The sequence below is a fragment of the Triticum dicoccoides genome, chromosome 6B, assembly GCF_002162155.2.
Source record: "Triticum dicoccoides isolate Atlit2015 ecotype Zavitan chromosome 6B, WEW_v2.0, whole genome shotgun sequence".
Classification (NCBI taxonomy): Eukaryota; Viridiplantae; Streptophyta; class Magnoliopsida; order Poales; family Poaceae; genus Triticum; species Triticum dicoccoides.
Genome location: NC_041391.1, coordinates 487738056 through 487762978, shown reverse-complemented (window position 1 = coordinate 487762978; position 24923 = coordinate 487738056). Strand labels below are relative to the sequence as shown.

Here is a 24923-nt window from a genome sequence, read left to right as displayed (position 1 = left end):
ACAACAGTTCTCATTAAACTTACAGCAACCCTCAGTGGCATGATGACCTTCTTTGAGTCCTTAGGTAAGTTTTCCCTGATTGTGATAAGACCAGCTTCGACGACACTATTAGATAGCCATTTGGTAGGCTTCATTGAGTCATCCAACTCCTTTAGGCTCATAAAGAACCCATCATAGTTAATGATTTCAGGGCTGTTTTGGAAAACAATGCAAGGGCAAAGAAAAAAGAACAAAAAACAGGATTAACTGGTTGCCGTAAAATGCGTCAAAAAGTGAATAAAAATGAGTAACTGTAGTTAAGGTGTGCAGGGCATGATGTGCCAACTGTATAACTACTGTTGTGCAAGTGATGTTGAATAGAACTGCAAGTACAAAAGATGACTTCTGCAACTGCAAAAAAATTGAATTACTACTATAGTGCTACTATTACATATGTCTATGACAAGAGAATAAAAGATGTTCAATTGTATTACCATTTTTGTGCAAGAAATCAATAAACACATGAAGATGCAAACGTAACAGACTGATTTACCACAAAATGTATTAGTTTTACCTTGTTTCTATGACGTTTGCTCCAGGTATATTCCTTACATAATAGAGAACTGCCGCATAAAGCCTGTTCACTTGTTCATTGCAAGTGAACGTCTTTGTTTTATTGTAGTCAATGTAGGGAGACCTCTGGACGGAAGTTGGCTTGATTATCCTCCTTGTGCATTTTTGCACTGGTGGGCCGGATGTGGTACTGTCGGACCCACTTGCACCCCCTAGAACACCTGTCACATATGGGGTGTGAAATTCGTCTGGAGAATCCGAAATGATGATATGAATTGGTGCCTTCCCAGTGACCACCTTCTCTGCAGCAGCACAAACCTCTCTCACAGTTTCTGAATCCCAATCATCTAGCTCGCTGCTCTTAGATAACCCTGCCTCTTGTGATGTCACTTGTGATTTGTTAGGCTCGTCCACTGTGGCAACTGGGGAGTCATCATCAAGATCCAAACCCAAGTCAAATGGTGGAGCATCGCAGAACCCATTGCCGTGATATGATCTTGCTGATGATGCTCTACGAATGGGATGCACACTGTTATTCTCTCCTTGGACATCCTTGGGTGCATCACCTGCTGACTTGGTTCATGCAATTATGCTTGGCGGCGGTCTTGGCGGTATACACCTCGAAATAAGGTCGTAAACTTGCTCTTGTGTAAGGGTATCCAGTTGATCAAGAGCACGAAAAGTAGGCGAATGTTGTTTCTGAGCCTGCACAACATTACTAGCAGCTGAGGGTTCCATGGTGACTGGACGGGTTGGGGTTGGAGTTGGCACACTGACTGTTGTGGTTGGCACAGTGACTGCTTGAGTTGGCAATGCAGTCCCTGGGATTGGCACACTGACCGCTTGGGTTCTGTGGTGACTAATGGGGGAAGGTCAGACACAACTCCAGATGCCTCACTTCCTCTTGCTGTTGGCATAGTGGTGGTTTCACTTTCCTTGATTGCTGGTGTACTGTGCGCAGTTGATGTTGTAGTTGGCTTATTTGCACAAACAGTTGGCTCACTTGAAGCTGGAGTTGCCACATCAGCTGTTGGGGTTGCCGACTTCCTACACTGCATACTAACAACTTTCTCTTGACTATTTGATCCACTCTTAATAGCATGGCTTGGTGACTCTATTCCCATTTCTGCAAACTTTGTGTCCTTGGCAAAAGACACTGTTTTGTTGCTTTTTTTACTAGGGAGTTTTCATGTTGTAGAGATGAGCTTGGCATCTACATGCGCAACGGTTGGCACTTGTATAACAGTGCTTTCCTTCTTGGCCTCTGGAGTTGGCACCTCCTTTCCCTTTGATTTACTTCTGTTCTTCAATTTTTTCTCTCCCATACCAGCAACCGTATCTTTTGGTTGACCCAACACCAGGTTCTTGCTAAGTGTCACGAGCTTCTTGCGCTTTGGGACAGTGGGTGGGCGCGGTGGGGATGCTGCCATCCTCTTGCTACCACCTGACGATGAAGCATCTTCAGATGCAACACCTTCCTTCAATATCTTGTCAACCATGAATTTTGAGCCAACCAGTCCAAACCCTTTCCTGCCTCTTCCATTTCTTCCTCGGTGCTTTCTACTCCATCATTTATGATTTTTTCAAAGGAATTATCCTTATCTTTCAAGTCAAAGATTGCATGAGTTTCCAGCAAAGGGATGTCAAATCTGTTGGGGATTGCTGGCTCTGATCTACACAAGTCAAACAATGAGAAACTTTCCTCTGGTACAGCTGCTTTGGTTCCAACTGATTCTGGATCTTCACCCTTCTGACGCATGTCCTTTTGGATGAAAAACTGTAGAGTTACACTATCATCAATTGAGCTGATGCAGTTGTTGTTTCCTCCATCTCCAGAAGTGTTTGCCCTCTTTGAACCACTGACACCGCCAGCTTTACCATCATGATCATCATCATCCTTCCCACTGTCACTACCTCCATCGAAGGCCCCCCTGTCATCGTCATGTGTTTCCTTGCTGTCATCATCACTGCCCCCATGCTTTCCTTTCTCATCTCTGTCAACATTCTCGACATCCTCACCTTTCCCCTTGTCTGTACCATCTTTTTCCTCTCCCTCTTCCACTTCATCATTACCGGATTCTTCATTGTCTTCATTGTTGTCAGTGTCATCGTCGCTATCATCATCATCATCATCGTTGTCACTGTCATCATCACGTTCTTCATCATCCTTCCCTCTTGATCCTCCTCTTCTTCTTCTTCAGAATCATCACTTTCTTCAGAATCATTGCCAACTCCAGGGTGAACATCTTCTTCTTATGACTCACTTTCCTCTACAAATTCTTCTTCTTCACTTCCCTCCACCTCTTCTGATTGCTTGGCAATAGATTGACACTTCCGTCGCCTAGTGTGTGAGCTTTGACCCTTTGTTTTATCACTTAGCGGGCCCTTGAGAGGAGACAAATCTGGTTCCTTGCTACCTCTTGAGCACTGCGTTGGATTTCCCCGAAGAGGAGAGGATGATGCAGCAAAGTAGCGTAAGTATTTCCCTCAGTTTTTAAGAACCAAGGCATCAATCCAGTAGGAGACCACGCACAAGTCCCTCGTACCTACACAAAACGATTGCAACTCGCAACCAACGCTTAGGGGTTGTCAATCCCTTCACGGTCACTTACGAGAGTGAGATCTAATAGAGATAATATTTTTGGTATTTTTGATAGATAGATGCAAAGTAAAAAGTAAAGCAAAGTAAAACAAAGCAAGTAAATAAAGTGATAGAGATTGATATGATGAGAATAGACCCGGGGGCCATAGGTTTCACTAGTGGCTTCTCTCAAGAGCATAAGTATTCTACGGTGGGTGAACAAATTACTGTTGAGCAATTGACAGAATTGAGCATAGTTATGAGTATATCTAGGCAATGATCATGTATATAGGCATCACGTCCGAGACAAGTAGATCCAAACGATTCTGTATCTACTACTATTACTCCACCAATCGACCGCTATCCAACATGCATCTAGAGTATTAAGTTAAAAACAGAGTAACGCCTTAAGCAAGATGACATGATGTAGAGGGATAAATTCATGCAATATGATAAAAATCCCATCTTGTTATCCTCGATGGCAACAATACAATACGTGCCTTGCTGCCCCTTCTGTCACTGGGAAAGGACACCGCAAGATTGAACCCAAAGCTAAGCACTTCTCCCATTGCAAGAACTACCAATCTAGTTGGCCAAACCAAAAAGGATAATTTGAAGAGATTTCCAAAGATAACTCAATCATACATAAAAGAATTCAGAGAAGAATCAAATATTTTCCATAGATAATACTCGATCATAAACCCATAATTCATCGGTCTCAACAAACACACCGCAAAAAGAAGATTACATCAAATATATCTCCACGAGAGAGGGGGAGAACATTGTATTGAGATCCAAAAAGAGAGAAGAAGCCATCTAGCTACTAGCTATGGACCCGAAGGTCTGAAGTAAACTACTCACACTTCATCGGAGGGGCTATGGTGATGATGTAGAAGCCCTCCATGATGGATGCCCCCTCCAGCGGAGCTTCGGAACAGGCCCCAAGATGGGATCTCGTGGATACAAAAGGTTGCGGTGGTGGAATTAGGTTTTTGGCTTCTTTTCTGATCGTTCGGGGATACGTAGGTATATATAGGAGGAAGGAGTATGTCGGTGGAGCGCTGAGGGGCCCACGAGGTAGGGGCGCGCCCGGGGGGCACCCTCCACCCTCGTGACCTCCTCGGACACTGCTTAGAGTAGGGTCCAAGTCTCCTGGATCACGTTCGGTTGGAAAATCACGATCCCGAAAGTTTCATTCTGTTTGGACTCCGTTTGATATTCTGTTTCTTCGAAATATTGAAAAAGGCAAAAAACATCAATTCTGTGCTGGGCCTCCGGTTAATAGGTTAGTCCCAAAAGTAATATAAAAGTGGAAAATAAAGCCCAATATAGTCCAAAACAGTAGATAAAGTAGCATGGAGCAATCAAAAATTATAGATACGTTGGAGACATATTAGGCATCCCCAAGCTTAATTCCTGCTCGTCCTCGAGTAGGTAAATGATAAAAAAGAATTTTTGATGCGGAGTGATACTTTGGCATAATTTCAATGTAAATCTTCTTAATTGTGACATGAATATTCAGATCCGAAAGATTCAAGACAAAAGTTCATATTGACACAAAAATAATAATACTTCAAGCATACTAATCAAAGCAATCATGTCTTCTCAAAATAATATGGCAAAAGAAAGTTCATCCCTACAAAATCATATAGTTAGGATATGCTTCATTTTCGTCACACAAAGATGTTCTCAACTTCTATACCCCCGATGACAAAGTTTGCACCGACTCTCAAGGTGAGAAAGGGCAATGCACGGTACCGAAGAGGCTAGCAAAGGCGGAAAGGTGAGAGTGTGTATAATCCATGGACTCAACATTAGTCAAAAGAACTCATATACTTATTGCAAAAATTTAGAAGTCATCAAAAATCAAGTACTACGCGCATGCTCCTAGGGGGATAGATTGGTAGGAAAAGACCATCGCTCGTCCCCAACCGCCACTCATAAGGATGCACAAGCCAGGTACACTTCATGTTCCAAATTTGTTACACAACTTTAACCATACGTGCATGCTACGGGACTTGCAAACTTCAACACAAGTATTTATCAAATTCATAATCACCCAACTAGCATGACTTTGATATTATCACCTCCATATCTCAAAACAATTATCAAGCATCAAACTTATCTTAGTATTCAACGCACTCAAAAGAAATTTTCACATATCTTGAACACCAAGTATATTAACATTAAGCAAATTACCATGCTATTAACGACTCTCAAAATAATCTAAGTGAAGCATGAGAGATCAATAGTTTCTTTAAAACAAATCCACCACCGTGCTCTAAAAGATCTAATTGAAGCACTAGAGCAAAAATTATCACGCTCAAAAGATATAAGTGAAGTGCTATGAGCAAAAACTATCAAGCTCAAAAGATATAAGTGAAGCACATAGAGTATTCTAACAAATTCCAAATCATGTATGGCTCTCTCAAAAGATGTGTACAGCAAGGATGATTGTGGTAAACTAACAAGCAAAGACACAAATAATACAAGATGCTCCAAGCAAAACACATATCATGTTGGTGAATAAAAATATAGCTCCAAGTAAATTACTGATGAAAGTGGACGAAAAAGAGGGGATGCCTTCCGGGGCATCCCCAAGATTTGACTTTTTGGTGTCCTTGGATTATATTGGAGGTGCCATGGGCATACCCAAGCTTAGGCTCTTGCCACTCCTTGTTCCATAATCCATCAAAAGAATTCACCCAAAACTTGAAAACTTCACAACACAAAACTCAACAGAAATCTCGTGAGCTCCGTTAGAGAAAGAAAACAAAAGACTACTTCAAGGTACTGTAATGAACTCATTCTTTATTTATATTGGTGTTAAACCTACTGTATTACAACTTCTCTATGGTTTATAAACTATTTTACTAGCCATAGATTCATCAAAATAAGCAAACAACACACGAAAAACAGAATCTGTCAAAAACAGAACAGTCTGTAGAAATCTGTAACTAACGCAAACTTCTGAAACTCTAAAAATTCTACCAAAATAGGAAGTCCTGGAAAATTTGTTTATTGATCAGCATCAAAAAGAATCAACACAAAAGCACGTTCCTGTGATTGAACATAACTAAATTCGTGCGCGCAAAGTTTCTGTTTTTCAGCAGAATCAAATCAACTATCATCGTAGGTTATCCTATAGGTTCTACTTGGCACAAACACTAATTAAAACATAAAAACACATACAAAAAGAAGGTAGATGGATTATTTATTCCTAAACAGAAGCAAAAACAAAAAAACACAAAATAAAATTGGGTTGCCTCCCAACAAGCGCTATCGTTTAACGCCCCTAGCTAGGCATGAAAACAAGGATAGATCTAGGTATTGCCATCTTTGGTAGGCAATCCATAAGTGGCTCTCATGATAGATTCATATGGTAATTTTATTTTCTTTCTAAGGAAGTGTTCCATACCCTTCTTCAAGGGAAATTGGAATCTAATATTCCCTTCCTTCATATCAATAATTGCACCAATCGTTCTAAGGAAAGGTCTACCAAGAATAATAGGACATGAAGGATTGCAATCTATATCAAGAACGATAAAAGCTACGGGCACATAATTCCTATTTTCAACAATAAGAATATCATTAATTCTTCCCATAGGTTTTTTAATAGTGGAATCCGCAAGATGCAAGTTTAGAGAGCAATCATCAAAATCACGAAAATCTAGCAAATCACATAAAGTTTTGGGAATAGTAGAGACACTAGCACCCAAATCACACAAAGCATGAAACTCAAAATCTTTAATTTTAATTTTAATAGTAGGTTCCCACTCATCATAGAGTTTTCTAGGGATAGAAACTTTCAACTCAAGTTTTTCTTCATAAGATTGCATCAAAGCATCAACAATATGTTCGGTAAAGGCCTTATTTTGACTATAAGCATGAGGAGAATCTAGCACGGATTGCAACAAGGAAATACAACCAATCAAAGATTAATTCTCATAATTAAATTCCTTGAGATCCAAAATAGTGGGTTTAGAGACATCATGATTTTTATTTATTTCAATCCCACTTCCATCAAATTCATCATCAAGATCTAGAAACTCTGAATTCTTAGAACGCCTTCTAGGTAAAGAAAGATCATATTCAGATTCATCGAAATTCATATTGCAAAACAAAGATTTAATGGGGGACACATCAATAACTTTTAGATCTTCATCTTGATTTTCATAGGAATTCGATTTAGCGACCATCTTATTGACTAAGGTAGCTTGCATATCCGAAATTTCAGCGGTCATCTTTTCAAGATGAGCAATTTGGGCCCTTATACCATCAAATTCTTTAGATATATCATCGAGTTCTTTATTCATAAAGCTCATAAAACTTTTTTGTTCCTTAAGTTCGTTTCTAAAGAAATTATTGTGCTCAAATTGCAAAACCATAAACTTTCTGACATTGCTTTCGATCTCCTCTAGCCTTTTAAGGTGAAGGTCACCAAATCTAGGTAGAGCCATCGCGACAAATAAGCAAACTAACACACGAGCAAACAAGCAGACGGGAAAAAAAAGGCAAACGGAAAAGAGAGGAGGAGATTGGGAAAGAGAGGGCAAATAAAACGGCAAGGGTGAAGTGGGGGAGAGGAAAACGAGAGGCAAATGGCAAATAATGTAATGCGAGAGATAGGGATTGCGATGGGTACTTGGTATGGTTGACTTGCTTCCGTGAGCCTCCCCGGCAACGGCGCTAGAAATTCTTCCTGCTACCTCTTGAGCACTGCGTTGGATTTCCCTGAAGAGGAGAGGATGATGCAGCAAAGTAGCGTAAGTATTTCCCTCAGTTTTTAAGAACCAAGGTATCAATCCAGTAGGAGACCACGCACAAGTCCCTCGTACCTACACAAAATGATAGCAACTCGCAACCAACGCTTAGGGGTTGTCAATCTCTTCACGGTCACTTACGAGAGTGAGATCTGATAGAGATAATATTTTTGGTATTTTTGATAGATAGATGCAAAGTAAAAAGTAAAGGCAAAGTAAAACAAAGCAAGTAAATAAAGTGATAGAGATTGATATGATGAGAATAGACCCGGGGGCCATAGGTTTCACTAGTGGCTTCTCTCAAGAGCATAAGTATTCTACGGTGGGTGAACAAATTACTGTTGAGCAATTGACAGAATTGAGCATAGTTATGAGTATATCTAGGCAATGATCATGTATATAGGCATCACGTCCGAGACAAGTAGATCAAAACGATTCTGCATCTACTACTATTACTCCACTCATCGACCGCTATCCAGCATGCATCTAGAGTATTAAGTTAAAAACAGAGTAACGCCTTAAGCAAGATGACATGATGTAGAGGGATAAATTCATGCAATATGATAAAAACCCCATCTTGTTATCCTCGATGGCAACAATACAATACATGCCTTGCTGGCCCTTCTGTCACTGGGAAAGGACACGGCAAGATTGAACCCAAAGCTAAGCACTTCTCCCATTGCAAGAACTACCAATCTAGTTGGCCAAACCAAAAAGGATAATTCGAAGAGACTTGCAAAGATAACACAATCATACATAAAAGAATTCAAAGAAGAATCAAATATTTTCCATAGATAATACTGGATCATAAACCCACAATTCATCGGACTCAACAAACACACCGCAAAAAAAGATTACATCGAATAGATCTCCACGAGAGAGGGGGAGAACATTGTATTGAGATCCAAAAAGAGAGAAGAAGCCATCTAGCTACTAGCTATGGACCCGAAGGTCTGAAGTAAACTACTCACACTTCATCGGAGGGGCTATGGTGATGATGTAGAAGCCCTCCGTGATGGATGCCCCCTCCGGCGGAGCTCCGGAACAGGCCCCAAGATGGGATCTCGTGGATACAGAAGGTTGCGGCAGTCGAATTAGGTTTTTGGCTCCTTTTCTGATCGTTCGGGGATACGTAGGTATATATAGGAGGAAGGAGTACGTCGGTGGAGCGCCAAGGGGCCCACGAGGTAGGGGGGGCGCCCATGGGGGCGCCCTCCACCCTCGTGACCTCCTCGGGCACTGCTTGGAGTAGGGTCCAAGTCTCCTGGATCACGTTCGGTTGGAAAATCACGATCCCGAAGGTTTCATTCCGTTTGGACTCCGTTTGATATTCTGTTTCTTCGAAATACTGAAAAAGGCAAAAAACAGCAATTCTGGGCTGGGCCTCCGGTTAATAGGTTAGTCCCAAAAGTAATATAAAAGTGGAAAATAAAGCCCAATATAGTCCAAAACAGTAGATAAAGTAGCATGGAACAATCAAAAATTATAGATACGTTGGAGACGTATCATTCCTCTTCATCAAGCTTGGCAAAACCTTCGATGAAGTTGCCAAGATTGTCTGATATTGCTTTACATAGATCATGAACCATACCTGCTAACACGAACTTCTTCTATATAACATTAGAAGATAAAACAAAAATTAAAATTTAAAACAGAAAAAATTAAGATAATGAAAAGTATATCAAAGTATATTTCTGCACAAACTGCAAACCTAAGTTTGGTGCAAGTATATGAAAGTAGTGTGCAACTGAGATGCTGAAAGTGTGCAACTGAAGTAGGGGTAAGTTAGTAGGAAGTAAAAAAACAACCATATTTTGTAGCTAGGAGTTATGGAATCTGTGTAAGTGAAAACATAAGTTTGATTTCAATTAGAAAAAAAGGCGAGATAATAATTCTGTGCAACTCATGCATGCATTGGGCACGGAAAAAGTAAAACCAACAAAAAACATGATTTTTGTTCTAATAAAAAAAGTGTGGGTGAGCAAAAAAGGATAACTCACATGAGGATTGTAACTCATTGGAACCTTTGATGCCACAAACGCTTCTGCCCGCAGTAATCCTCCGAAGAGTGTTGAATCCTCTTTGGTTCTATACTGCTCCTTGAGCTGTTCACAGAAAGAAAGGATCATTTTACAACAATAACTTCAACAATAACAAGTCTATATTGTCTGTATCTAAAAAGGAAAAAGACTTTATATATGGGCAACTACCACATGCCCTAGAAGCAAAAAAGGTAAGTGAAAAAACTATGTGAAGTCACAAATGAGAAGTGGGACTTTAAAGGAAAATATGAAACAAGCATGTGTGCAACTGTCATAAGCATGTGTGCCAACTATCAACATAGACTTGTGCAACTACCACATGCCCTAGAAGCAAAAAAAGTAACTAAAAAATACTATGTGAAGTCACAAATAAGAAGTGGGACTTTAAAGGGAAATATGAAACAAGAATGTGTGCAAACTGTTCATGAAGTCTGTGTGCCAACTATCAACATCAACTTGTGCAACTACCACATGCCCTCAGAAGCAAAAAAAACTGACTGAAATTACTATGAAAAGTACAACTGGAAGTGGTTACTGTAAAGAGGAAATATGAAACAAGCATGTGTGCAACTCTATTCAGTCTGTGTGCCAACTATCAGTAAAGACTTGTGCAACTACTTACAGGTATGTGAAAGAATCATGTGCAAAAAATACAGACTTTGAGCAGAATTTCCAACTCACTTGAAGTTTCCCAAAGACACTGGGCGAAATCAAGTCTTTTTTCATTATCTTGCTGATTAGATTCTTATCATAGGCATTGGCTCGAACTTCGCAGTGGCTTATTCGCAAATCAACCTCAAGTGCGTCAATGTAGAGAATTTGTACATGCAGCATCCCCAAGAGACAAACAAAAAAAGGGAAAATAAACATATAAGAACATTGGTGATAAAAAAGCACAAAAAACATCTAGAAAAAGGTGTGTCTAACAGAATACAATTAATTAGAGCTCACCATCAAATGATACAGGCAGCAACAGACTGTTTGTTTGTCCTTACCCATGTTGCCGAATGCTTCATTTATGTGGTCAGCAACAAACAAGCTCACATTGCTCTTCAACAGAACATCGGGTTCTAACACAGCGCTGTAGCAACATGGGATCAGAGAGAGACTAGTTGTAGGAGCTAAAAAGGTGTTGAAAGCAACTGCAAGCCACCCAATGAGGAACTTGTTATCAGTTGTGGCCTTCATAGCTTTCATTGTCTTGGTGAATTCGGTAACCGAGGGGTATTTGGGTGGCCCCGTGTGGTTGAACATCTCATTGAAAGCCTTAACAGACTCCTTTTCAACAATTTATTTCAGCTGCGGCCCTCTGCCTGGTAAACCAAAGTTCCTGTGCACACTAGCAGCATCTACTAGAATAGCTCCCCTGCTTGGGAATACCAAAGCTGAACTGGCTGGGTCGTATGACTGGACTAGGAACTTCGTCAAGTCGGAAGGCAGTGTGTCTACTAGGTTTACCCTAACATCTTCTCATATAAGAAAGATCTCTGAACAGGTGCCAAATCGTTGTTCACCTTCACAAATCTCCCTGGTGATGCCCTAATCCTTCCAGCTTGTGAACGCCGCCGAGGAACGTTTCCTTATTTCCCTTCAACACCAACTTCACCCACCCGAGACAAAAAAAGGGAAATGAATACAGACAAATTGTGCTCCCGCCGCGCACATACGTCTTCAACTGACCACGTAGTTGGCTGTTGTGCAACCACATGTTGATTGTTGTGCAACTATTATACCTTATTGTGCAACTGACATGTACACCCTCTGAAATTAAAAAAACTTTCCAAAAATGTATAATGATTTTGTGCAGCTGTGTGCTCATTTGGTGCCAACTTTCAAAAATGACAATTTAGGTAATGAGATTCCAAAATCTATCATAAAAGAAAGACTAGAAAACACTAAAAAATGCTTTTCAGATTTGACATGGTAGTATACAACACTTTCAAATTTGCACCACAAAAAATGTAAGCCAAAAAAATGCTGGTTAAACACAACAACCAAGTATATGCTTTTTCATATGCGACACTGAACAGCACATGTGCCAACTAGTACCAACATACTGTGCAACTGAAAAAAGAAAATGTACAAAAAAAGGTACCTCATCAGCTTCTGCAGAGGTTGGGCCACCCCCATCAGATGACTTGCCTTTCCCTTTTGTTCTGGCTCGCTTTGCAGCACGGGATGCACTAGCATCCTCCACCTACAAAATAACCAAAATGATGCCTCATGTTAAAAAATCAATGAAAAAATAGAGAAAATAAAAAAATAAAAAATTGAATTTCTTTTACATAAACTCAAAATTGTTCATTGCGTATTCAAAATTTACCCCTACTTCATTACCATCATCAGGGTCGGTACGAGGACACCACTGAGCAGGCCTTTTCCTGTTCCGCCGTATATACTTTGATGAAATCCTCTGCATGGCTCAACAGAAACAAAAACCAAAAATCAAAAACAAAAAAGGAAAAAAGAGAAAAGAAAACAAGCACATATATTCTATCATATTTGCTCCCTTTTGAGCTTATAGAAAACAACCTCTTCTCCACTTCCACTGTCATCTCCCTCTTCGACCATTGTCACTGCAAAAAAAAGATCCGGACAAAATCACTCTAATTGCACACACACAAAAATTGTAGCTCAAAAAGCACTAACAAAACTTGTTAAACAAATGCATAAAAACTAGCATCCCACCACTAAGACATTTCAAAAAGAATCCTGTGCCAACTAGACCCTGGTTTTGCCAAACATTGACCCTGGTTCTGCCAACTCAGATATGGTAATGCCGAGTCAAAAATTCAAGAACACATATCACAGCTGTGTCCAACTATTGAATCTAGATTTACCAGCTGGAAAACTGGTCCAATGCCAAGTATAAAACCTGCAGAATATAGATACCTAAATATGTGCAACTATTGTACCTATAACTGCTAAAAATGTGTTTATGGCAGCTGATGTGTGCTACTGATGCAGCTGATGTGTGCAACTGATGCAACTGATGTGTGCAACTGATGCACCTGATGTGTGCAACTGATGTGTGCAACTGATGTAGCTGGAACTGCTAATTGGGTATCTGGACAAATGTCAAGTTTAAGCACGAAACTCGTTATGCAACTCCTATTTGTGCAACTGCCAACTACAAGATACTCGTTGTGCAACTGAGTAATGAAAACATTCACTCTGCAACTACTATAGTGCAGTTGCCAACTGCAAACAAATCGTTGTGCAACTGGGTATGAAAAAAATCAAATGGATTCAACTGCCATGGTGAAATATCTACCAACTAAAATGCAACGGTACCTAGGGTTTCGATTCACTTGTGCAAAAGGGGCACGGACGCTAGATCTGCTGTCGGCTAAGCCTCCCCCACTACAGGCACTGCAGAGCGAGTCTAGCGGGCACGTCCTCCCCGGCTACAGACGGGGCGAGAGCGCAGCGGTCACGGCCTATGCACAACGGCGCGCGGCGACAGCACAATGGCGCGCGGCCAACACGGCGAGAGCGCAGCAGGAGCAGGTCTAGATGACGCGACCTACCACGCTACAGACGCGGCGAGAGCGCTGCGGTCGCGGCCTCTTCAGCTACGAGCGCGGCGGGAGCAGCACGAGCACCACTTCTCCCGCTATGGTTGCGGCGAGAGCGCAACGGGCGAGGCCTCTCCTACAACGACCGCCGCGGGAGCACTACGGGGCGTGGCAAGAGCATTACGGCTGCGGCCTCCATCTGTACGGCACGCAGCGAGATCGGTACGTCGCGCGGGGGAGAAGGAGCGAGCGGGTGAGCAGCGAGCGTACCTCAGCCGGCGACGAGCAGCGGGTGCTTCTCCCCTGCCGCGCCTCCGCCTCCTCCGCACCTTTCGACGACGTCGATGGCGAGATCCAGCGGCGAACCCCGCAACGACCGGCAAATCGGGAGGGGATGGGAGGGGAGAGGGGAATGGAGCGGTGATGGGTGGTGGATGGGGGGCCGAAGGAAGTGGCACGAAATTCGAAACTGCCCACCGCCCACTACTTTGTCTACGTTCACTAACAGATGTACTCTCGCAGCCAATGACATGGCAGGCCCACTGGGTGGTGCGCGACGCCGCCTCAGCACAATCGGGCCAGGTGTGCGGGAGATGGCGCGCCGAAAACCGCCCGAAAACCGACAAAAAACCACCTGCGATGCGCGACCGCACAATCTAGCGCGATCGAACGGTGCGACGCCGGCCGCTCGAGGAGCGCTGCGAGCGCACGCGCACTAATATGTACTCCATCCGTCCTATAATGTAAGACGTTTTTTTACACTAGTGTAGTGTCAAAAAATGTCTTACATTATGGGACGGAGGGAGTATTTATTAGGTAAAATAAAACCTGCGTCATCTGCTATTCCACGACGTATGGCACGCGCCTGAGCCCGAAACTGCTACCACGGCGCGCGCGCTCGACGAGACGAGACAGAGGGATGGCGCAGCTCTGGGCGGTGTTCCTGGCCGTGGGGTCGCTCGCCATCGGCCTGCTCGGGGTGCTCGGAGTCTGGCTCTGCTACCTGTTCCAGGCCGTGGCGCTGGGCCCACCTCCCGCCCCGCCGCCCGAGACGCCAGACACGAGCGACGACGGCGACGGCGACGACAAGAACGGGCTATCGGAGGCGGAGCTGAGGCGGCTTGGCGGGGTCGTCCAGGCGGAGCCCGCAGTCGACGACGAGGAGGAGGCGCTCTGCCCCATCTGCCTCGACGCCATGGAGCCGGGCCGCGCCGTGCGCGTCCTCCCCGGCTGCAACCGCGCCTTCCACCAGGACTGCGTCGATCGGTGGCTGGCCATCTCGCCGCGCTGCCCCGTGTGCAACATCTGGGCCACGCCGCAGTCGCCGCAGGCCTCGCTGACGGTGGCCAAGACTGCTCCGGGGTGCTGACACGGGGGGCGCGCGCGCGCTTTCTTGGTTCTTGACGATTCTTGGTCCGCCTCTGAACTTCTGATCAAGAAGCGTTCTTGACGTAACTCCAGTTAGTTTTCTTGGCTCGGGAGAGCGGTTCTTGTTGGTTTTCTTAGTCTGCTACTAGTACATGGTTGTGTACAGGATTCTTGGATGGGAGACTGCATGTAGTTACTAGAAAGAAATGAGTAGGCTTTTGCAGATTTTGGTCTCTTTTCTTCTAGCAGATCGTCACATTTGACCGCATTTGGTCTCTTTGATGAACGAGAAACAGTAAATGCCGCGAAGATAGCAAATTATGATGTGGGATAGCATGTCGATCCTATTAATCAGACGCCGATTCTGATTTTGTCGATTTTTATTCTTTCTTTGAGCTGTCGGTTGGAAACATACTGCAAACGTCTGGTTCAAAATCAGAAGCGGTTACTCAGTGAAACAGTTACTCTGCTGCTTGAGCTACTTTTCGGATCAAATGCTCCATATTCGATTCTTGTTTCCTGTTCTGTGGCGTATTGGTTATCTTGTGATATGTGTGCATTATGAGTACTAGCACAGCTTGAAGCTTAAGTTTCCTAAAATGTCATTTTTTGTTCAGAATTGGGCATCACTATCTGTGGCTTGTTAGTTATGGTGAGATGCTTCAGAATTTAATTTACTTGTGTGAACGAGTCACGGAGCTCAAGTTTCTGAACTTGTTGCTATTTTGTCAACCTGTCATCCCATGCCATTCTTTCAGTCTAATAAAGAGACACTCAGGTCTGATCTTCTAATTCCAGGAACAGAATTTACTCTGATGCCTCTTGCACATGTACAAAAGTTCCAGACTTGAACGGAAGCACTGCAACGGGCATTGGAGTTTTCCTCAACTTTTTGCAGGATCAGAGGAGCATTCAAATTCAGATTTAAGCTTCTGCCCCGATTACTGATTACACAATCACCTTTTCAAGCAGAAGCAGGGTCTCTTCTTCTTGCAGCCAAGGTCACTCAGCTCTTGCAGTTGCAGGTTCCTCAACCAACCTTTCTTAGACAACCTCTCTGGCGGCGGCGGCAGCGGCCAGAAATATTTGGGCTGACTCCACTCCCTGGACGAATAGAATTACTCTTGCAGATTTCTACAGGGCGAAAGACGATCTTCAAGCGCAGGTGTTTCACATTTTCAGGGAGACCAATGGGATAGCTCACAATGTTGCTCAACAGGTTCTAAGTTGTGCTTTGGAACCTATCTTTAGTTGCTGTGGCCTTTGGTTCATCTCACAGGAACGTGCCTTGCCATGTAATCTCTCTTCTTTCTACCTTCAGCCCTTCACGCTGTATACTGTTACTGAGCTGAATGAAATTTGGTGCCTCGGGCGCCTTTCCCTGTCCAAAATAAATATATAAATCTGCGACTAACTTTTTCATGCTAAGGGCAACTTCAATGGGCCGACCCAAGCGGACATCGATTTTGTCCGTTTTTCGTTCGTTTGGGTCGCCCGTCCGCACGTCCGCGTCCGCTTTTTCAATTGGGTTGGCCGGTGAACCCAACGCGAGGCGGATGCATTTTGCGCATGTCCGTCCTGGCATTTTGTCGAACACATAGCAGGCAGCGACTTCGGTGCATGTCGGGACGAGCTGCACCCACGCGAGCACTCGGCACGGCGGGGTGGCACGCATGGCGGCTAGACGCGGAGGGGCGCCTTGCAGGCGCGACCACCTGCTCCAGCAGCACCGGCCGGTCACGAGGCAAGTCCAGCGGTCGAGCCACAACGCAGAGGCGGCCGGGCGCGCGAGCTCCAACGAGGAGACGTGCGAGCGGGGCGGCATGGCAGGGGCGTGAGACGAGGCAGGGCGAGCGCGGCTCGGCGAGCACAGCAAGCATGGCAGCTCGGCGCGGTTTCCATGGCGCAGCTGGGCGCGGCGAGCTCCAACGCGCGAGACGAGACAGGCGAGCGCGGCTCGGCGAGCACATCAAGCATGGCGGCTCGACGCAGCTGGGCGCGGCGAGCTCCAACACGCGAGACGAGGCAGGGCGGCGCAGCTCGGCACGGCGGGGGCGGCACGCATGGCGGATAGACGCAGCGACCATGGCTCCAACACGCGAGCGGCGAGGCGGTCGGGCGCGCGAGCTAGTCAGCTATCACCAGCCACCGGCTGGCTAGCACACGCGCAGCTAGCAAGCACGCACAGCTAGCTAGCTAGCCAGCTAACTAGCACGCATGTGACGGGCAGCTAGCTAGCAAGGGCGCGCCCATGGTGAGCACAAATGGCGGCCCCGCGCTGGGGAAGCAGGACGTCGGCGTTGGCCCAGCTGTGGCGCTTCTCCGGCGCTGGCCATGCTCCAACTCTCGAATGGGCTAGGTGGGTGGGTTGGAGAGAGAGAGGAAAAGGAGGAGAGAGATGAGATGGGACGGGTGGGTGGATGGCAAGTGGGCCAAGCAGGCACATGCAGCGGGCAGAGGCGGACGGAGATGACACAGAAAGCGTCCGCTTTTGTGTCCGCTGTGATCCAAAGTTCCAAATTTGGGATGGAAATGGGTCTGAACGGACACGAAACGGACAGCGGGCGGACGTTGTGTCCGTTTGGATCGTCCCGCTGGGTCAACTTTTATGTCCAGATGACCCAAACGGACAAAATGGATCTGCCCCATTGGAGTTGCTCTAAGGACATAGATTTATCTAGCTCACATGATTGAAGGCTACTTCAGCAAGGTGAGCGAGGGAATGCTTTCAAGCTTATGGCCTTTAGAGCATCTCCAACAATCCCGTATCCATAAAATAATCATTGTTTAGGGGAAGTCGAGCATCTCCGACCGTTCCGTATCCGTAAAATAACGATCGTTTAGGGGAAGTTGAGCAAAAAAAGGCTCTCAAACAGTTTCTGTAAACGCGTATTTTTTACTGGATCCCGTAAATTCTCTAAACTTTCCTTCCGTCCACGGGAAGATGAGCCTTCCCGTAAACTTTGGTGGGAGGAAACAATTGAATTTTCAGGGTGCCTTCGCGCCCGCCTCTTCCCGCCAGCTCTGCCACCCTCGCCGCCCTACCGCCAGCCGGAGGAACCGACCGCACCGCCCCGCCGACGCCTCCTTGCACTGCCCCGCCCACTCGGATGAGCCGCCCGCCACCCGCCCGCCTCCCCGCACCGCCACCCGTTGCTCGGGCGCCCATCGGCTCCATTTGTATGCTTGTTTAATGACAGATAAAAAACATATTTTGGGGGAAGGTGTTTACGGGAATTGAGAAAAGATCTCACATGAGAACTTCCCCTAAAACACCTAGTAAAACCACTTCTATGTGGAGATTTTTACAGGAGCTGTTGGAGATGCTCTTAGGTGCGACCGTTTGAAGATGGTTGCAAATGCTTTATTCAGTCGGTTTGAAGATGGCTCTTAGGTGTGACTGTTTGAAGATGTTTATGGTTGCACATGAAGGTTTTTGCGATGCTACACTCCCAAAAGATTGAATCCTTGTATGCTAGGGACCTAGTCGCAAATATGCGGCAGTAGGCCAACCCATGACGCGGAGACCATGGTGTGTGATAGCCAGCAGGGCCACCAGTGGTGGCAACACGTGGCTAGGCCATTGGGGGCACATCTTAGTCGTGGCATAGTGTCGTAGACACCATGGTGCGGCTCGATATGATGCATGTGTGATGACACGATAGCGGCCACTATTACGATGGACGTCGTGTATGGTGCATTGCGATGCACATCATCGGTACATGGGCTCTGTGAGCTTCGGGAACGACAAGTACGTCTTCTTCATCTGCCATCAGGAGGGCACATAATTTATTTATTTTTGAATTTTCACCGGAGGGGGGGGGCGGGGGGGGGGACTCCCCCACAGAGTTACAGAGTTACAGTCATCAGGAGACAACAGTAGAGAAGGAGCGAGGGGGGAGAGCCTATACATAGCGACTAGAGAGAGAGGGCGTGAAGCCATACGTCCACGTGGCCGCGCTGGTCCATACCGAACCGCCCCCGCCAGAGGATCGCGTCGTCCCGGCAAGCTTTCCTACCGGTGCCCAGAGGCTGGACCTCGTGTTGGAACACCACCGCGTTTCTGCGCTTGCACAAATGCCAGCAGCAGAGGTGGACGAAGGTGCCCGGCGAGGCACCACCTACCACGGGCAAGGCATCAAAGAGGTGCAGCTCACGCACAGTGCCCCCCAAGCTGCGCAAGCGGAGCGCGGCCCAGAACTCGCGCGTGAATAGGCACCCAAACACCAGGTGATCCGCCGTCCCGAGGGGTGCATCACAAGCAGGGCATCCAGCCCCTCGCAACTTGACGATATGTTTCTTCAAGAGGTTGTCCCGCGTGTGAATCCTCTCCTGCATTAGCAGCCAAGCGAAGAAGCGGACACGCGAGGGGGGCAGGCAACTGCCAGAGGAAGGCAGCATTCGCCATGCCCGCGCCACTCAGACGGGCTAGCCGGTATGCTTCCCGGGAAGCGAACCCGCCATAAGAAAAGTGAATAATTATGAGATTATCTAGGCATGATCATGTATATAGGCATCATGTCCGTAACAAGTAGACCGACTCCTGCCTGCATCTACTACTATTACTCCACATATCGACCGACTCCTGCCTGCATCTAGAGTATTAAGTTCATAAGAACAGAGTAACGCCTTAAGCAAGATGACATGATGTAGAGGGATAAACTCAAGCAATATGATATAAACCCCATCTTTTTATCCTCGATGGCAACAATACAATACGTGCCTTGCAACCCTTTCTGTCACTGGGTAAGGACACCGCAAGATTGAACCCAAAGCTAAGCACTTCTCCCATGGCAAGAAAGATCAATCTAGTAGGCCAAACCAAACTGATAATTCGAAGAGACTTGCAAAGATAACTCAATCATACATAAAAGAATTCAGAGAAGATTCAAATATTATTCATAGTTAAACTTGATCATAAACCCACAATTCATCGGATCTCGACAAACACACCGCCAAAAAGAGTTTACATCGAATAGATCTCCACAAGAGAGGGGGAGAACATTGTATTTAGATCCAAAAAGAGAGAAGAAGACATCTAGCTAATAACTATGGACCCGTAGGTCTGTGGTAAACTACTCACAACTCATCGAGGGGCAAGGATGTTGATGTAGAAGCCCTCCATGGTCGATTCCCCCTCCGGCAGAGTGCCGGCAAAGGCTCCAAGATGGGATCTCGCGGATACAGAAGGTTACGGTGGTGGAAATTGTGTTTTGGTGGCTCCCTGGATGTTTTCGGGGTACGTAGGCTTATATAGGAGGAAGAAGTACGTCGGTGGACGCCCGAGGGGCCCACGAGACAGGGGGCGCACCCTATAGGGGGGGTGCCCTCCTATCTCGTGGAGGCCTCGGCTGCTTCTTGACTTGCACTCCAAGTCCTCGGGATCACATTCGTTCCAGAAATCACGCTCCCGAAGGTTTCATTCCGTTTGGACTCCGTTTGATATTCCGTTTCTTCGAAATACTGAAATAGGCAAAAAAAACAGCAATACGGGTTGGGCCTCCGGTTAGTAGGTTAGTCCCAAAAATGATATAAATGTGTAAAACAAAGCCCATAAACATCAAAAAGTGGTAATATAATAGCATGGAACAATCAAAAATTATAGATACGCTGGAGACGTATCAAGCATCCCCAAGCTTAATTCCTGCTCGTCCTCGAGTAGGTAAATGATAAATTTTTTTTTTGATGTGGAATGCTACCTAGCATAATTCTCAATGTAATTTTATTTATTGTGGCATGAATGTTCAGATCCAAATGATTCAAAATAAAAGTTCATATTGATAAAAGAAATAGTAACACTTCAAGCATACCAATCAAAGTAATCATGTCTTCTCAAAATAACATGGCAAAAGAAAGATCATCCCTACAAAATCATATAGTTAGGCTATGCTTCATTTTCGTCACACAAAGATGTTACCAACTTCTATACCCCCGATGACAAGCCAAGCAATTGTTTCATACTTAAATAATCTCAAACTTTTTCAACCTTCATGCAATACATGAGCGTGAGCCATGGATATAGCACTAAGGGTGGAATAGAATATGATGATGGGGATTGTGTGGAGAAGACAAAAAGGGAGAAAGTCTCACATTGACGAGGATAATCAACGGGCTATGGAGATGCCCATCAATTGATGTCAACATGAGGAGTAGGGATTGCCATGCAACGGATGCACTAGAGCTACAAATGAATGCTCAACAAAACAAAACTAGTGGGTGTGCATCCAACTTGCTTGCTCACAAAGACCTAGGACATTTGAGGAAGCCCATCGTAGGAATATACAAGCCAAGTTCTATAATGAAGAATTCCCACTAGTATGAAAAAGACAACTTATGAGACTCACTATATGATAAACATGGTGCTACTTTGAAGCACAATATATGAGACTCACTACATGAAGAACAAGGTGCTACTTTGAAGCACAAGTGTGGAAAAAGAGATAGTAACATTGCCATTTTTATTTATTTTCTTTTTTTCTTTTTCTTTTTTCTTCTTTTTTTGGGCCTTTCTTTTTTTTGGCCTTTCTTCTTCTTCTTTTTTCTTTGGGCAATACTCTAGTAATGATGATCATCACACTTTAATTGATTACAACATATGAATTACAACTCGAAAGTAGAACAAGATAGGACTCTATATGAATGCCTCCGGCGGTGTACCGGGATGGTGCAATGAATCAAGAGTGACATGTATGAAAATTAATGCATGGTGGCTTTGCCACAAATACGATGTCAACTACATGATCATGCGATGGCAATATGACTCGGCTGCTTCTTGACTTGCACTCCAAGTCCTCTGGATCATGTTCGTTCCAAAAATCACGCTCCCGAAGGTTTCATTCTGTTTGGACTCCGTTTGATATTCCTTTTCTTCGAAATACTGAAATAGGCAAAAAACAGCAATACGGGCTGGGCCTCAGGTTAGTAGGTTAGTCCCAAAAATGATATAAATGAGTAAAATAAAGCCCATAAATATCCAGAAGTGGTAATATAATAGCATGGAACAATCAAAAATTATAGATATGTTGGAGACGTATCAGCGTACTGGAGCACTAGGGGAGCGGCATCGTCGACCAGGGGGCCCTGCATCCCGCTGTCCTGCCGGATCAAGCGTTGAAGCACATCGGCCACGAGTAGGAAGAGGTAGGGAGAGACGGGATCCCCCTACTGGAGCCCACATCGGAGGGGGAACCATCGCCTAGGAACACCGTGGAGGAGGACGGCAGAGCACGAGGGCCTGAAGATTGCATCTAGCCAGTCACACCAGGCGGAGGAAAAGCCGCGGGCCAACATGATCGCCCGCAGACTCACCTAGTTGATGTAGTCGAAGGCTTTGGCGAAATCCAGCTTGAAGACGAGGGTCGGGGCCGCCCGTTTGTAGCAGCATCGAACCATCTCCGCCGCGTAGATGAAGTTCTCGGCGATGCTCCGACTAGGGAATGAAGCCTGACTGATCTTCGTCGACGGTGGCGGCGTGGTGAGCGCATGTCAGAAGATCTTGACGTCCGCGTTCTGAAGGGAGACTGGCCGGAACTTGCCGAGGGTGGGCACGCCGTCGCCCTTGGGCGGGAGCGCGATGTACGCCCTGTTAATTCCGTCCAGGCAGGCAGCTCTAGTGCAGACATCCTCAAACAGGCAGGCGATGTCATCCCGGACGGAGAACCAGGCGGCATGGTAGAAGGCCAGCCTGATCCTGTCGGGTCCGAGGGCGCTTGTGCAGTTGAGGGAGAAGGCGGCGGCCTTGATCTCATCCATGTCGAAGGGAGCCACCAGAGCAGCCCCATCGATAGGCGGGACGCCAGCGTATAGAGCCACCAGGTCGAAACGCCAAGTGGGCTGCAAGTCGCGGCCCATGGAGGCCGGAATAGAAGCCCAGGAGCCCCGTCCATGTCCAAGACGCGGATGCAGTTCCCGCGCCGCCGCTGCGAGGCTTGAGCGTGGAATAAACGAGTGTTCTCGTCCCCCTCCCTCACGCCATGACACTTGCCATGTTGCTTCTAGTGCGTCGCCTGGCACAGGACGGCCGTGTGACACTCAAATTTTTTTTATTTGGTTTTCAGTAAATTCTTTATTTGATTTGAAGGAGGCTATTCAATTTTTCTTTAAAAAGACTCTCCTTCTCAAATCTTTTCTCTTATGTCAAAACTTTTATTTTGGGTCATCCTCAACCTTGAGATTTGATATTAAAGGCTCTTTATTGGTGTTGACTCATCAAAATTTATTTTTGAAAGTTTTTCAATTAAAAAGAAATCCTTAGGGTTTTGGATTTATTCCTTTTTATTCCAACCATCCTCTTTCACCATGTCTCATATTAAATTTTTTCCCCAAAACACCTCCCTCCACTTTGGGTCAAGTCAAGCAGCCAATCCTAGGAAGTTCAACCCATTTTGGATTTTTATTTCATTTATTTTAACCCCAAAACTATTTCTGCCTTTTATTTTGGACTTAGGTGATTTACAAAGGAAATATCTGTTTCCCTTTGAGTTTTGATCTCAAACCAACTCCTCTGGCTAGTCCTTAGCACCCCCAACCTAGATCCATCCAGATCCAGTCTTCCACAGTTCAAGATTTTCAAATTTTGCTCACTGCAAGTTTGGACCAGGTTCATCATTTTTGGTGAAATTCATATTTTTTTCCTTTTCCAAAAATTCTACCAAAAATCAGGCAGCCCCCAGGTGCATTGAGAGGCCACCTCACCAAAGATCAGCTCCAGATAAATTCTCCACATGCCAAAATCATTTCATCGAACACCTGGCCTGCACAGTTGCTGTACATGTTCAGAGATTCAGTGTTTCAGTCGGTCGTCAGTGTCGTTTTCTTCAGAGACTTGGTGTCGATCTCACCAGTGCACGCTCTGGCGCTATGCACACTGCTCCTCCTCCTTATCCAGAGAACCGCACGATCTCTTGGACGGGCGCAGGTGTCGGTGGCGGCGTGCCTCACCGACGCCGGCAACTTCTGCGGTGGCAGAGCCACCGATGGCAGCCAGCGGGAGCCAGCAGCAGCTTTCTGCGCCGTCCAGCACCGCCCAAACCACCCGAGGCCTCCGCGTGGCTGTCTGCTTGCCAGCGCACGCCGCAGCACCATCGCCGTGGCCTGGCGAGCACAGGGCACGCTCTCTGCCGCCTACGGGCCCACGAAGCGGCGTTCCATTGAAACCACGGAGCAAGTCTAATCCAACCGAGGTTAGCGTCTGAATGAAACCAGTGGATCTCTATGTTGATGCCCAGCCACCTAAACCACCCGTCCGACCACTGCATCACCATAATTGCCGCCGGAGTTATCCCGTTCGCGGGAACCACCTCGGGCCGGCTATAAATAGCCACCCCGAGCTCGCCTTCGACCAGCACTACTCCCTCCACCTCACCAGAGCCCCGCCAAGGCACCAGGAGGACCCCGAGGAGGCCTTCTCCTCCATCTCCGGCCGCCCCGATCCGCTTGGGGCTCCGGCAAGGTTAGCTCGAGTGCGTGCACCCCCGCCTCACTCGTTGTACCAGTGGCATCCTAGTGCACCCACTCCACTAACCCACACCCCAATTTGAAGTTTGCAGCCCTCCCCGACGAGATCCAACAACACCCGAACCACTGTCCGCCGGAGTTGAGGCCGCCGTCGACGTGGTGCTCACCGACGACCAACTCCACCACCCACAGGTGCGGAAGAACCCAAGGAACCCGTAGGTACCATCCACTCCTCCTAACTCGCCGTGGATCGCCGCCGGCGACCACCGCAGCCTTCGGGCACCGACGCGCTCTGTTTTCTCTCTCAAATTTTTAAACCTGACGAGTGGGAACCCCTCGTCAGCCTCTCTGTCATATTCGAACCGTTTTTTTTTCTGGAAAGCGCCTTCGGGCAAATACGCTTTCAATCTGAAACGTTTTTCTGTCCTTTTCTGTTCAGCCCCCTGGAAAGTTTCTGTTTCATCACAGACAAGTCCCTGGACTAAAACCTTAATAACCTCTAAATAGAAAATGATTTTTTGTTGATTCTTTTTCTGTCACCTTCATTTTTCTGTCTAGTTTATTATCATATTTATTTGAAAAAAATGTTTGGAGCACCTTTTGTGCACACACGGTATTTACATTAGTACATATTTTCTTTATA

The 24923-nt window shown here is 45.9% G+C and overlaps 1 protein-coding gene and 1 pseudogene across 1 annotated transcript; one reads left to right on the top strand and one right to left on the bottom strand.

Moving 5' to 3' along the window:
• Nucleotides 1-2032: 2032 nt before the first annotated feature.
• On the bottom strand, nt 2033-12509 carry LOC119321210 (annotated as a pseudogene).
• Nucleotides 12510-14375: 1866 nt separating this feature from the next.
• Nucleotides 14376-15082, top strand: LOC119322217 (E3 ubiquitin-protein ligase ATL23-like). The gene has a single exon (XM_037595713.1). It carries the CDS (start codon nt 14376-14378, stop codon nt 14823-14825), a length of 450 nt encoding a protein of 149 aa, XP_037451610.1. The 3' UTR covers nt 14826-15082.
• Nucleotides 15083-24923: the final 9841 nt, after the last annotated feature.